Source organism: Oryza brachyantha, chromosome 6 (genome assembly GCF_000231095.2).
Source record: "Oryza brachyantha chromosome 6, ObraRS2, whole genome shotgun sequence".
Lineage (NCBI taxonomy): Eukaryota > Viridiplantae > Streptophyta > Magnoliopsida > Poales > Poaceae > Oryza > Oryza brachyantha.
In genome coordinates, this window is record NC_023168.2 from 18,109,178 (window position 1) to 18,124,079 (window position 14,902).

General features: G+C 37.4%; 1 protein-coding gene across 2 annotated transcripts; it reads right to left on the reverse strand.

Moving 5' to 3' along the window:
* Positions 1 to 9,581: 9,581 nt before the first annotated feature.
* On the reverse strand, positions 9,582 to 14,362 carry LOC102710990 (phosphoenolpyruvate phosphatase). Of its 2 annotated transcripts, none has more exons than XM_006656228.3 (10): positions 14,234 to 14,362; positions 13,329 to 13,534; positions 13,053 to 13,253; positions 12,490 to 12,601; positions 11,895 to 12,118; positions 11,390 to 11,528; positions 10,632 to 10,852; positions 10,333 to 10,454; positions 10,076 to 10,237; positions 9,582 to 9,930 (listed from the first exon to the last, which is right to left on the reverse strand). In XM_006656228.3, the coding sequence occupies exons 2-10, from the start codon at positions 13,497 to 13,499 to the stop codon at positions 9,849 to 9,851; spliced, it is 1,434 nt and encodes a 477-aa protein (XP_006656291.1). In that variant the 5' UTR covers positions 13,500 to 13,534; positions 14,234 to 14,362; the 3' UTR covers positions 9,582 to 9,848. The 2 variants fall into 2 exon arrangements, with proteins under 2 accessions (XP_006656291.1, XP_006656292.1); XM_006656229.3 differs by lacking the exon at positions 14,234 to 14,362 and adding an exon at positions 13,879 to 14,090.
* Between the last annotated feature and the right edge of the window lie 540 nt (positions 14,363 to 14,902).

Sequence of the window (14,902 nt, forward strand, 5' to 3'; positions counted from 1 at the left end):
TCTAGTGATTTTTAATACGATTAGTCACGATGATGGGAAGCATACGTTTACTTTGGTATGCTAAATACTTTGGTTTTTGTGTTGCATTTAATCTGGAACAATTGTGATATGTCCTATATTGATTAGTTAAACCCATTTTGGAAGGTGGGAAATGGTATATTATTAGGACAGCTGGTTTGCAGACTAGATGAGCATTCATTTATACAGCTAGCTCCATAGTCTATTGCCTGCTTTGTTAGGCAAGGCATTTGCTGTGAGAACATTAAATTTGCTCTAGATTTTTATGATAAATTAACACTAACCATGATCTGCCTCTTCTCTCACCTGATGCTCTACGAGCAAGTTCAATAGTATAGCCAACTGCTGGCTACAAATTGTCTATAGCCAACTTAAAAGTCAATTTATAATAGTTATATACTACACAATTAATATTCGGTCCCACTTGTCATACACACATACGTCTTGGAGTTCGTGTTGTAGTTGGCTATAAATATGTAGCTCGCTGCTCTTCTCTTTCCTCTTTTATTACCTTAAAATATGCTTATAGCTGGCTTATAGTCTGCTATTGTACCTGCTCTAAAAATTCTACAACCACGTGGCCCTGGAATCTTGTTCTAGTGTGTGGCTGTGTGCAGATTTGGAAAGTTTCCAGTTCCAAACATCCAGGTAGGACATACTATGGGACTATCATCTTTTACTTTCCCACATGTTACAGGGACGACTATTTAGCTTTTTATGGAAAAGATAAACTATATATATTTAAATGAAAAAGAATTTTTGAATAAAAAATTATATATGTATTATAAGCGATCTCAAAGTTAAGGCTAAAAAATAAACTTCGGTGAAAAATCTCAAAATTAATTCTAAATTTAATATTAAAATTTTGACTTATAAATATAAGCAACAGTGAAAAGATACGGTGACAGTTTTTTCTTCCTCCCTGGGAATTGAATCTGGCATTTAGGACAACCCCCGGCCGTCAGTGACCATGCCTTGAATTGAATAAGAAAAGTGAGATTTCAAAAAAAAAGAATAAGAAAAGTGAAAGATGAAGTCTAATTTGTAGACCAGAGATATCATAATCATTCATAAGAGTCTTGGTCAACTGTGGATTAGTATGTAGTGCAATATCATAGTACCATGCAATGGAAGCTAGGATCCTATGGGAATAGTGCGAGGTTGTTAGGCTGAAAGCGATTAATCCGTTCTTTCATGGCTTCAAAGAGCACAATTCTATTCGGTCGAGATGCTAAGAATGTCTTAGAGCAATGACTTTAAGCAATATTTTTGAACTTAATTAATAGCGCTGCACACGTCAACCACCATTTTGGAACTAAGGGGACCGAATAGATGCTAAGAATGTCTTAAAGCAATGACTTTAAGCAATATTTTTGAACTTAATTAATAGCGCTGCACACGTCAACCACCATTTTGGAACTAAGGGGAAATTGTGCAGTTTTTACCTTATGTTTTCATGTATTAATTCCTGAGGGTGCTAAATTTCGGGCCATGGGTTGCTCCTCGTAACGGAGTAGGTACGCTGTGACACCAATATTATTTAGGGGGATGCTAGAGGCACTTCGGGTTAAAAGAATTTTTTTAAGGAAACTTAGAAGAAAAAAATAAACAGTTTATCTTAAAAGTCCTATTAAAAAGTCACGTGTTCCGAAGAAACTATTAGCTATTACTCCATCCAGTCATGTTTGTTTGATGTTTCGGACAAGTAGTTTACCTTATTTTCTTTGCAATTTACCTGTCTTAAACGTAATTTTGTCCAGAGGGAGTACTATGTGTTTGAAATCTCTATAAATTTTTTGCTCCGTTAAACCACCACCGATATATTCTCAATCAAACGACATAAATATGCTCTACAATCGAGGAACATACATATGCATACAAGTCCTGAGTGTACATTTCACAATGATGGAACTAATTAAGACGCAATAATACATTATTCACCTCGGGATGAATCATGCATCAACTCAGATGATGGATTCCGGGCCTATTAGCTAGTAAACTAGGGCATTTGTCCTAGCTCACCGTCTTATCGTAGTGAAGCATGTATGCTGCCACGACACCAAAATTTTAACTATATTAAATGTTAATCCGTCTGTTTCATCTTACTAATCTGATTTTATAGGTGTTGATAAATTGTTTTTTATAAATCAGTCAAAATTAGAGAATTTTAATCTATAACAAAAGTTACAACAAACCATAATGTTATGAAATACAAGAGATACGTAACTCTGAAATATTCTTCTTACAATATATGTTTCCTTATAACAACAAAAACGTAACCATTTCATATAGTAGTATTCACTATAGCCTATTATTTGCTATAGCTTATACTTATAAGCCAAACCTTATTTTTATTGTTGATTTTGATGTCATTTCATTGTATTTTATTTTTCAACATTTACTTTTCAATCAAGCAAATCACAAAAATATATATATAATTTATATTTATATATCATCTTCCGTTTACAAATATATTATTTGATTTTTTTTAATAAACTAGCAGAGACCTACAGAACCAGACTTTTATAGAAAGAAAAAAAAAATTGGCGCCAAGGAAGTGGCGGAGAGAAACGGCAAACCCACATAGACCAACCGGCCACCGCACACCCACGCACGCACGCACGCAGCCGATGGAACCAGCCATCGCCATCGCCATCGCCGTCGCGTCGCCACCCCTCGTCGTCGTTAGATATTCCCCCGCAATTTGCCATTGTTTACCACCAACTTGGAGCGCAGAAGCCAGCCACCGGCGGGAGTCTCGGTCTCTGTCACCCGCCGCGACGCGCCTCTCGTCTCGCCTTTCCTGTGTGCCAAGCGGCGCCCCGCGCGCGGGCGTCGTTGGTTTGGGCCAGCTTAATTAAATAATTAGCAAATAGTGCTAATTCTGGTTTGCGAATTTTTATAGGAAAAAATCAAAAAATATATTTATAAATAAAAGATAATTTATAAATAAAAAATATTTATATGTATTCTTAATGATCTAAAAGCCAAAAGCCAATACAGAAAAATAAACTTAAGTGAAAACGACTCAAAATCAGTTTCAAATTTAAGTTCAAGATTTAAATTTTTGGGCGTATATCCTTTGCCGCTGACCTAGCCATGTGGCTCTCTGGTCTCTGCTGCGACAGCAGCATCAGTGGAAGATAATTAGTTTAGGTAAGGTAGTCTACGTACTAATCTTCATCCCCTGGCCGAATATTACAGCAGTCATTAAGGTTAGTTAAGTAGGGGTAGATGTGATCTAGTACTTCTCGAGTTATTTTGTTAGTTAAGTGTGTGTGTGTGGCAGTTGGAGCTTTGCTTTGATCTTTAGTAGCTTTATTTTTTGCCTTCTTTCTTCCACCAATGGCTGCTTGCTATGGGATTCTTCCTAACGTGTGGTGCTGTTCGTGGCATTGCTTGTGAAACAAGAAGTAGGTCAGGTGCTTTTTAATTATTTTTTCGGAGTGGGAGAGATTCGATCCAACGGTTTGGCGTAGGTCCAGCTTGAAAGTTCAAGCTAATTTTGATTATTTTTTTCCTCCAGGATGGTTTTAAACAAGAGCTTGGGTACCAACCAAAATGAACGAACAAGCCACTAAGATTAATCTTTGAATCAAAATTTTATAATTTAAAAACCATATTCCAGCTTCTAACCAAATAAATAAAAAGTTATGGCAAGCATTGTCTTGTGATTCTCTACGGTTCTCATCTGATTTGTCGCTTGTACGCCTGACGATTTGGACAGCCCAATGGAAGACATTGTCAACTACAAATCACGAATTTAATTAGTGACGTTGAAACTCGTAATAATAGAAAGCTACAGATCATGCAACATTATCGATTCCTCGTAATGAAGCCAACGGCAAAGGATGAGGATGCCTTCACGGGATTGGGCCAGCTCGGCGCATCAGGAATGGTTCGGTTGACCTAACGAACATGTCAGCTTCTTATCGCCAGGACGCGTCTATTTCACGTCGTCGTCTTTTCCCTTCTTTATAAACCAAAATTTAAAGTTTCAACTTTAAGTTTAAAATCGATTTTATATTTTTATTGTAGTTTTTTTACTTTGAATCGTTAAGAATATGTATAAAGTTTTATCGATAAATTATTATTTATTTATAAATATACTGTAACCGTGGTTCCAGAGACGGTATGCATTAATGCAGGAAACGGATTTTTTTCTGTTCCTGTCCTTGTCTTAACCACGGTAATCACCGAGCTGGAAAGTACTAGCATGATGTCACAGCTCGGGGGAAAAAACACCAAGTGTGCGCCTGTTTAACTTTTGTTTCATTCTGGGTTAAGCTGCCATACATTTTTCCTTTTTGAATTTTTCAAGGAGGAAGGTCCCCAATCTCAATATGGTCATGTTTAGTTTCTAAAAATTTTCCTTCAAAAACATCACATCGAATCTTTAGACATCTAAATTAAACATATATGAAACGAAAAACTAATTGCACTGTGAGAAATCGTGAGACGAATCTTTTGATCCTAATTAGTCCATGATTATCCATAAGTGCTATAGTAACCCACATTCGCTAATGACGGATTAATTAGACTCAAAAGATTTGTCTCGCGCTTTCTAGGTAGGGTTGGTAAAATCACCGCTGGGGGCAGGGCCCCGGCGGGGACCCGACTCGACGGGGCCGGGGCCAGGGGGGATTTTCTCCCCGCGGGGAGTCGGGGCCGGGGCCCCAAAATATTCGAGGACAGGCCGGGGGGTATTTCTTACCCGCGGGGATCCCCGCGGGACCCCGAAATTTCAAAAAAAATAAATAGATCAAAGAAAAAACCCATGTTCTTGAGGACTGCTCTTGAGGATGAATTAGAATTGGTAATTGTTCTTTATGAATTTATTTGTTTGCAAATTTTTACTTATTGGAGATAACTTGATGTGTTCTTTATTGTTTTTTCAGGAGGATGGACAGCCTACTGTTGTTCAAGTCCAAGGATTTTAGTGCCTTACTGACTTGACTGTTTCCTACTTTGATGCATGGGTTGATGCCTACATGGCAATGTAATAGTCTAATAAGACTTGTGCTTGTATTATTGTGGGACTATCATTGTGTTTGTGTGATCTTGAACTATTATGTCTTGTAAGATATGGGGGTGAGCCTGTGAGGTACTGTTTTATTGAGTTGAACTTGCGATTTTAGATTTGTGATTTGTGCACACTACATTTGTGAATTGTGAATTGTGATGTGATATTGTTATGTAATAGTGAGTTAGTGACATTTTCTTCTATATTTATTGATATTCTAGTTGTTTACATTTATACTTTAGAATTGTGGCCATTTTTTGGTGTATATAATCTTGTGTTGATCGGATTGGTATGCAACACTTTTCAGGGAATGGGGCCCCATTCGGGGTCGGGGCCCCGGCGGGGTCAGGGGCAGGGCGAGACTTTCCCCCGAAAGGCGTTCGGGACCGGGGCTGGGGTCAGGGCCGTTCCAGCACTCCCCGGTCCCGTCCCGCCCCGTTGCCAACCCTATTTCTAGGAAAGCCGTGAAATTTTTTTTTATTCGTGTCCAAAAAACCTTTTTGACATCCGGTCAAATATTTAACGTGCCACCCAAAAAATTTTATTTCTCCAACTAAACACCCCTATGTTACTCCATAAAAGAGTTGCTACAACATTGCACTGTACAACATCATAGAGGGAATGGTTAGGGGCGTAGCCGCGTAGGGGAGAAACAAAATAGCTTTCCACGGGGGGATCACAGATAAGGTGATGCTCTTTTAGCCTATGAGGTCATAGTCCAACATTTTCCATGCAACTTCTTAACAGGCGGAGGATTGAGGGCAACATGTTTTGAAAGGTGGCCTCATTGCAGTGATTCCAAATTCTCTGGAAGCATAGCAACTCGGAGGTTTGCCTGCATTCTTTTGTGACGGAGAGATCAGTGATAAAAAATTAGCCGATTTTTATAGCTATTTAATTGTATAAATGATGAAATTAATCACTAAAAAGTTAAAAATATACTTTAAAAGGCAGGATGATGAACTTTTATATATATATATTTTTTATAAAAAATATATCATTTAGCGATTTAAAAAAACGTGCATGTATACCGTGGAAAAATCTATCCAGTAAAAAGAACACATCCGTCATCTGCTTGATGTCTTGAAAATTATCGAGGGTACTTGTTGGAGGTAGATGTAAATAGTGTTCTAGAAGGCTCTCGGGGAGAGACAATGGAGCATCTGCTGGGGTGCGTGATGAAAGATTATTTTATTTTTTTTATAGCTATGGTGTAATAATGTAATATCTACGGTAATGTTGTTTTAGAAGTGTGAGATGATATATATATATATATATATATATATATATATATATATATATATATATATATAAACTTTTATAAACATTAAATCATTTAATAGTTTGGAAAGCGTGCATGCAAAACTTGAAAAATAATCTGACAAAAAAGACACAAGGTTTGTGTCTTATAGAGTGCGGTGGCCAAGCTCGCACGATGAGGACAGGAAGTTTTTTCAACCTTATATTTTCGCTTCTACTTATGTTATAGCAAAATATGAATTTTTAGTCTTAAATTTAGAGTTGATTTGGAGATTTTTCATCGTAGTTTATTTTTCAACTTTAATTTTTAAATCGATAATAATATGTATATAAAAATTTTATTCATAAATTATATATATATACACATACAAAATATATATACAAGAGCGGTCACTCTTGGTACTAGGAACAGGTTACTCGCTTCACTCGAGCTAGCATATTCTTAGCCTTTTCTTCTCGACTTTTATACTCATGTTTTTCGAACATATTTTTTTAATATTTTTATATAAAAGTACATCATCTCATATTTTTAAATCTCATATTTTTAAAGTAAAAAAAATTAAAGTGGGATTTTAGCGACAGATGCTGATTCAAAAATCAGGAGTGATGCCAGTCCTTTGGCCATTGATAACCTTCATTTTCCTAATTGATCGATATTGTGGCAGAAGGGTGAGGAGAGAATTCCAGTAGCTTCATAGATCGATACTTCCTAGCATGGGTTAGGATCCCACGGTTACTACGGGTCCGGGGGGTACGGCTTGGCCGCGGTAACCGAGTTTAAATTTAAGAAGAATTTAAAAATTTTGAAAAAATTTAAGGGAAAAAATATATGTTGCACATGTTGATATATAGTGTAGTTTTGTTAAAGAAATTCATGAAAAAGTGTATTTTCGGCGTAATTCAAAATCATAAACGAGAATTTTAGGAAACAAAATTAAAAAATAGCCTATTGCATATAATATTTCATAGGAAGATGGTTAAAAATATTTTTTTGTTGAGTCATTATTAATTTGCACTAGACATTAGGGTACATAATATTGAAATACAAATATGCAATGATGAATATATGGAAAATATATATAGAGAAAAATTATATGTGCATATTAGTAATAATGGGTAGTAGGTATAGTTGTGACGTAGCAATTAAAATGAAGTTGTTGTTACTTGTTATTGGTGTGAATTATTTGATAAAGGGTGATATGACGGTATATGTTTGTATGTTGTAATACCAAGAATTTAGAAAATGTCACGTGAAAATTTTCTTGTTTTCCCTAAAATATGTTCTATTTTTCCTATGTCACAACTCACAAATATAGTCACAAAATATTTTCCTATTTTTCATGTATTTTTCAAGATTTTTTAATATTTTTTTACATTTGATATCACGCGCGGAGTCTCTCGCGGTAATCGTGGTTTCGGCCGTAAAAACCGCGCGGTAAACCACGGTTTCCGTCGGTCTCATGCGCTGTTTCAGCAAGTACTTACCGCGGTTGCCGCACGAAACCGCACGGTAACCGCGTTTACCGTACGGTTTTGAATTCAAATTTTTTGTTTTTAAATTCGTTACTGTTTTTGCGGTTACCTTGCAGGATCCGCGGAAGCACGGTACCACGGTTTTTGCGGGAAGAACAATAAGGGGAACCCTGCTTTCTGGCGTAGGAGGATCATGTCCTCTCCAAATCAATTGAGCCCAAGGTTTGTTTTGGCAGTGGAGACGGTGAACCATTTTTAGGAGTAGACTATTACAGTATTTCTAAGCTTCGGATTCCCAGTCCATCCTTTTCCTTACTCGTATAAGTTTGTTCCCATGCTACCAATCAGCTTGATTTTGCAAGCTAAAATTTAGGACAGATTTTGGAGTTTATTCATCGTAGTTTGTTTTTCAGCTTAATTTTTTATCGCTAAAAACATGTATATAAAATTTATTCATAATTTTTTATCTGTTTGGTTTTTCTCTAAATATGCCAAATGATCACCCCTTCACCGGTTGACCTTAATAGGAGACTAGCACATTGCCCGTGTGTTGAAACAATATTTACTTTTTAAAAAATATCATAACATGTTATTAACATTATTTTTGTATGTGGCATATTTTAATTGTTACATATATGTTTTATTTACATATGAGTCTATTAATCTCACGTTCTTTCCTTCTCATAATAAGCACAGTTAGTGTTAGTGAGAACGGTTAATCGTAACCCACCATTATGTTTTTTTTAAAAAAATAGTGTATAGATAAAAAACAAGAGGTGGTATCTGCTGCCACTAACAATGTTTATAGTAGTATAATGTTTATAGTAGTATAGATACCAGTACTCCTACTATCTCAGTTCATAACCATTATTTAGAAACTAGCGGGGAAAGCGCGCTTCGCGCGCTGCATCCGTGGCATAAAAAATACCAATCAGCTATTAGTTTTAGCATATATTTTTGGAGAATTTGCCATCGTAATTATTTTTCTTAATGTGGTGAAGAAAGAAGTATTTTGTTATGATCTATAAGTTAAGTAATAGTTGTGCAAGATATGACGGCTAATCTACACCATGAAATTAAGCGGTACAAAGAATAAAAGCGTTATAAGTTAGGATAAATATTCCAAGTTCCTTGCCCTAACCATCCTATAATTAAGACACTAATTGAACATAGTAGTTTATTGTATGAAAGATTTATTAGGTTGATGCATGGTGGTAATTGTTTCAGACTTGGCAGAGAAAAATAAAGAACATTCAACAACAGATCAATTTTATTAGATTTTAAAATGCTGTCTGAGATACATTATGAGCTTTTTTTTTACCGAAATATTTGTATATTAAACCATTGACATTTATGTTGTATATATGATATACAAGTTAATCAAAATTAAATTTCTAGCAGAATATTAACAATACATTAAATTGATTAACATGAGCAAATTTGAACAGTAGAAACATGAAATCAGTAAAACATAAAAGCACTGAACAGGTCACACCAGCGGCAAAGCACAGAGCAGGCAAAAAGGCACAGAGCAGGAGGAGCCTATATTTTTAGAAAGAACCCTAGCTTTTCCATCATTTAGAACACGGTCCTATTTTGCAAATTTTCTATTCTTCATGTAGGATATCGCAGAATGTTGGGGACCTAAACACAAGAGCACAAAATCAGAAAAAGTTATATGAGGAACCTATAACAAAATACGAATAAACATGAGAGCTTTTATGCAAAATCACAAGTTTGCCCCGGCTGCCCCGTGGGTGACACGTCGGCGTCCGCTGGTGGCCATGCCAGTCCGAAATCGTGAGGAGGACCAAATCCCAGCTCCTTTTAATATAGCAGATAGATACTGCTGCTAACATTGTTAAAATGCTGCTGCTACGCATGTAGGAGTACCAACATCTTATTACAGGCTTTTCTTCATCGTACAATACACTAATGCACACTAATACAGTGTTCAATGGTATCGGGTGTTTGTGCATGGTTCCTTTACATGAGAATATGAGATCCGATAGCCTGCCTGCCTCCCTCGGTCGACCAAGGGAATACTTGATGTAATCGTCTACAATATTCACTCCTAGAATATTGATATCAAGTCCTCAATGCGCCCTAGGCGAAAATGGTTCTTCTTCAGCCTCCTGCGTCGAGTGTTGCTTGCCCTGCCAAACAATATGCCCTTACAGTCAGCTAAATAGGCAGCAAAAAAAAAAGTAGAAAAACGAGTAAAGGTCTGCGTATTACTAGCCACTGTGACAATATATTAGGGTTGTGAACAACTACGTCTCTATCGATTACTGCACTCACCAATATTGGTTATGGAACACCACATTATCTGCAGGTACGTTCTTCCCATCATCGTTTCTATTCCACTGGTAGATAGCATGAGTCCTGTTTTTCAGTTGCAAAATCGAATGACCATAACTAGCCTCCCTGAACGCAGAGTAGTCTGGCTGTGGATCACTGAACCTGCAACATGGTAACTTTGACCGATGAGCAAGAACCAAACGGATGCACAATCTTAGCAATAGTAAGTTTCAGACTAAATTCATTCGCCTCTTTACCTTGAAGCAAGACCTTCCTGGTTGCCTCCATCACCAACTGTTATGTACACAGGAGCAGATTTGTCTGCCATTGGATATCGATTTCCCGATGTTATGTTGTAATTGATGTTAGAGATACGATACTGCAAACATATGCATATAGCAATGAATTCACGAGAAATCAAAATTCAGAGCACTTCAAATGGAAATGAAATAACAGACTAGCATAGTTTCTTCTGATAAATTCTCAAAATATTTAGCTTACAAATTCATAGAAATTTGTCAAAGAAGCTTATAATGAGAATTAAGTAAAAATTTACCGATCTCTCATAAGCATGCACATGCCCTGCAAATACCAAGTCAACCTTGTACTTCACGAACCATTTCTCAAAAGCAGCCCTAATACTCTCACCCTCCATGTAATGTGCTTCATTGCTGTTGTACATGGGAGCATGCATGAGAACAATTAGCCAAGGTGTCTTCTCTCTATCCACATGCTTCAGTTCATTCTTCAACCAGGTCCATTGAGGAGTGTATTTTACTAATTAAACATAAATATAAGCTTGTAAGGCACATGGCAAAAAATATAGTCCAACTACCAAATCATATAGAAGTCACATAATCACTTCTAAAATACAGTTGATAATGGTCAGAACTCAGAAATTGTGCAAATGTAAAGATAAGACTATCAGTTCTGCACTCATTCAGGAAACATCCACACCTGTCCCCGTACAATGTTACAGGCTTCAAAGTTTCAAACAACTGGAACCTTGGATTATTAGCAGATTCAAACTTCCATTAAATCAGAGAAACCTTTATGTTTCTATCCATCCACGTCAGATATATAGAGTATTGTCACACTTGCAATTAGATCAGTAAGAACACAAGTAGACAGTATCATAATAATTTCTTTTGTTTAAGAAAATGCTCTTCCCCCTCCTTGACTTGGAATTTGGTACTACGCCAGGCACTTGGAACTCCCAAGTCACCATCATCACTACCACCAAATCTGGTGGTATGTCACAGACTTAAAGCATAAACAAAACAAAGCAAGTCAGAGAAAGGGTCTTTATCTTACCAAATGGAGAATAGCTAGAAAGCACAATGATATGAGCAGATGCACGCCTGACTGCATACCACATAGGAGAACTGCTCTTTGATGCCAAATATGGAGTTTGATATCTATGCAGATATGGCTTGAATGTAGAAGTTTCTCCCTGAAAACATAAAATATGAATGTGGCCAGGGTTACAGAAACACAAGTGCTTGTAAGTCAGCTAATTAAAATGTTCAGGTGGAATTACAGAGTTATTCTGAACAATGGATAAGTTATTAGCTTCTAAGCATATATCCTTGTCAGAGTGTAAAACCACATACAGCCAGCTATAAGAAAAAAACATTAGTCAGATGAAATTCACCTAATAAAGAGATCTATAGATAAAGAGACCTATAATTCTCCTCTTCTGAACATGCTAAAATAAGGAAATCCCCAAAAATTCGGGAGTTTACAAAATGGCAAGAAATCACTATTTCCAATTAGATAGGAATAAGTTCTTGTATAGATAAGAAGAACGTTAACTTACCAGATCAGGTCTGTATTCAATCTCGTGGTTTCCAGCACTCCAAATCCATGGCTGATATGCAGTACTATGTTCCACAAGGCGCCCCCAAGAATCCCAACGAATCCCATCATTATGTTGATATCTATCAGCATATGACAAATCCCCAACAAATAGAACAGTTTGTCCTTGGCTTTTTTCATAATGTTGAAGAGTTGAGAGGGAATTAAATGTCTGCCCCAGATCACCTAGCAAAGCACAGTCAGAAAGTTTTAGTAACCTAGCAAAGCACAGCCAGAAAGTTTTAGTACCAACATGCTCGGACTGTTGCTTCACTAAGACCATATTTGATTTAGCAGTTCTTTCCATGAAGCCATTGATCTCCGTTCCTTTTTCATTCAGTTTTATTTTATCCTAACGGTAGCATGTTTGACAAGAATAGATGATGCGTGTCCAGGCCTTCTATAGTATAGTCTTGTCAAGATCTATCTTATGCTCAAATGCAAGTATATGACTTATGCACCCTAGGTAAACGCCAACATCAGATGCTGTGGAGATCCAAAGTAATTCAATGACACATACTCTTAAAAAAAATCAATTAGAGAGAAAAAAGACGAACCAATGATGCCAAATGTGTATGACGCATCCGGATCAATCGCTGGAGGAGTTTCAAACCAAAATTCTCGAGATGAATCCCCACTTCCAATCTTGTAATAATATTTGGTATTATACTGCAAAATAAGACAGTATTTTTATATAGTTGCAATTAAAATTGAAACTAACAACAAAAATAATGTGCAAACATAATATTTTGTTAATGCACCAGAAAGTGTCTGAAAACACTTTGTGCATGTGAGCATTGTGTTCAGTCAGAATAACCTTATGCAATTGAAATTTGATGAAGAGAAGTCCTCTGTCAAATCCAAATTGTGCATAATAACTTTAAGTTTATAACTAAAGTAGATCATTATGGAATTATGACTGACAATGTTGAGCGATAGCTACTTGGAATAGGTGAATCCTGTTTCCAAAGGGAACTGACCTCAAGAGAAAACCGAATTATATGGTAAGTTATTCACTTATGCTATCTCGCGTGGTCAACATAATGTTAGACAAATATCCTGATTCAACACAGTATAGAATGCAAAGCCTAAATGATACGAAAAAAGTGAAGTCCAGTACCTCAAGGCCATCAACAAGGCAATGGTGAATATATCCAGATTTATAGTCATAAAAAGTATAATTTTTCACTGTTCCTTCTGCTCTCTGATCATACTGGTGCTCATTTTTACCATAGAACACCTCACTTGGCCCAGGTTCTGCTACAGTAACCCATGATACTATAACAGCTTTGCCGTTATAGTCACCTTGAGTGATATGAACCTGTCAACAGATTAAGCAGTTCAAACACTGCCAATTCCATACAATGAATCTGATCCGGCAGAAGAGTTCAGATACCTGCTGTGGAGCATTATAGCCGTTTGGAGCTGCAAACCATTCACTTTCTAGAGGTATGTCAGTAGATGGGTACTCTGTACGCACGTAAGAGCTTGTGCGGCCAGAGGAGACACCATTGACTAGGCACAAAAGAACATGTAATAGTAGCAAAGCCAATCTCCAACCCATCATTGATGAAGAAACAATGCTGATCCCCTCCTCTTAACCTAAATTCACATGTTCAATCGAAACAAAAACAAACACATATGAGTATAACCACACAAAAAACTAAATTCACCTTATAACCTCTTTTCATCACTGATCAATCCATTACAAAATTTAGAAAAAAGGTGCACATGAATCAGCCATATGGCGATACCGTGCTCCTGGTCCTGGTACAGCAGAGATTCGAAGACAGGAACAACAAACAGCTATGGTGCTGTACCGGGGGGGACGGACCTAACGTGGGAAATCGAGATTCGGATTCAACCAAAAACCCATCCAAGTACGGACGGGATCCCCAATCCACGCCTCGCCAGCTCGTGAAGCCTACGAAAGAATAACGAATTACCTGGTACGTCGATTCGATGGAGATCGCGGTGGAACGGGGCCCCAGCCGCGTCCCTCCGAGCCTGCTCGCCGGCGGGGACGGGGAGAGAGCGGAGGCGGGGGGAGAGAGCGCGTCGCAAAGGCGAGAGCTGATCGGCGGCCGGCCGGCCGGTCGCCCCACGAAACCGAACTCTGTACAGTGTACGGCACGGCGCGTCTACGAGAATATCTACCCGAATCCTCCCTGGCCTACAGCGGCAGCCACCTGGCGCCATCTATCTATCGCTCAAAAAATGAGGGATGGAACCTAGGATCGCGGAGGACATAGTTTGCTGCCAAGCGAAGCTGGGGGGTGGAAGGATGGAGGATTCGCTTACCGTGCAGGGGAGGGGATCGTCGCCGACGTCGTCGTCGGGGCGCGCCGGAGTTGGGTGACGGAGACGGGAAGAGAGGGAGAGGAGTGTGGGATTGCGAGTGCTACGAAACGGCGGTTGCAAATTTTCTTTTTCTTTTGTTTGGTTTGGTTCAGGTTGCCGCTTGCAGCAAGGGAGGTGATTTGACTCTTTGGTTGTTGTCTTGTCGATGGTTTTGCTTGATAATGGTTTTGTCCGAGAAAGTGATGAAATATCTAATACTGCTCTGTCTAGCTCCGTCGTATATTAAGTTTATTTTTTTAATTTTTAGATATAATATTTTGACTCTTCATCTTATTTTGATTTTTTATGATTAATATTTTTATTGTTACTAGATGGCAAAATATAAATAATACTTTATGTATTACTAATTTTTTAAAGTGTTTTAATAAAATTTTCAAATAAGATGAATAGTCAAATATTAGAGCACAATCAAAAAATAAAGTTATTATGGGACGAAGGTAGTACTAGCAATGAATAGTCGTTCAAAAATATTATATATTACTTGATATTTTTTAGAGGTGAAATATTTATTTGTAAATTTAAATGTCCTTTATGATTAATGCTTATGGCCAACTTCTCTAACTAAAGCTGTCAACCAGTCATGGTTTTTTAGGGTGGGGTAACTTTAGT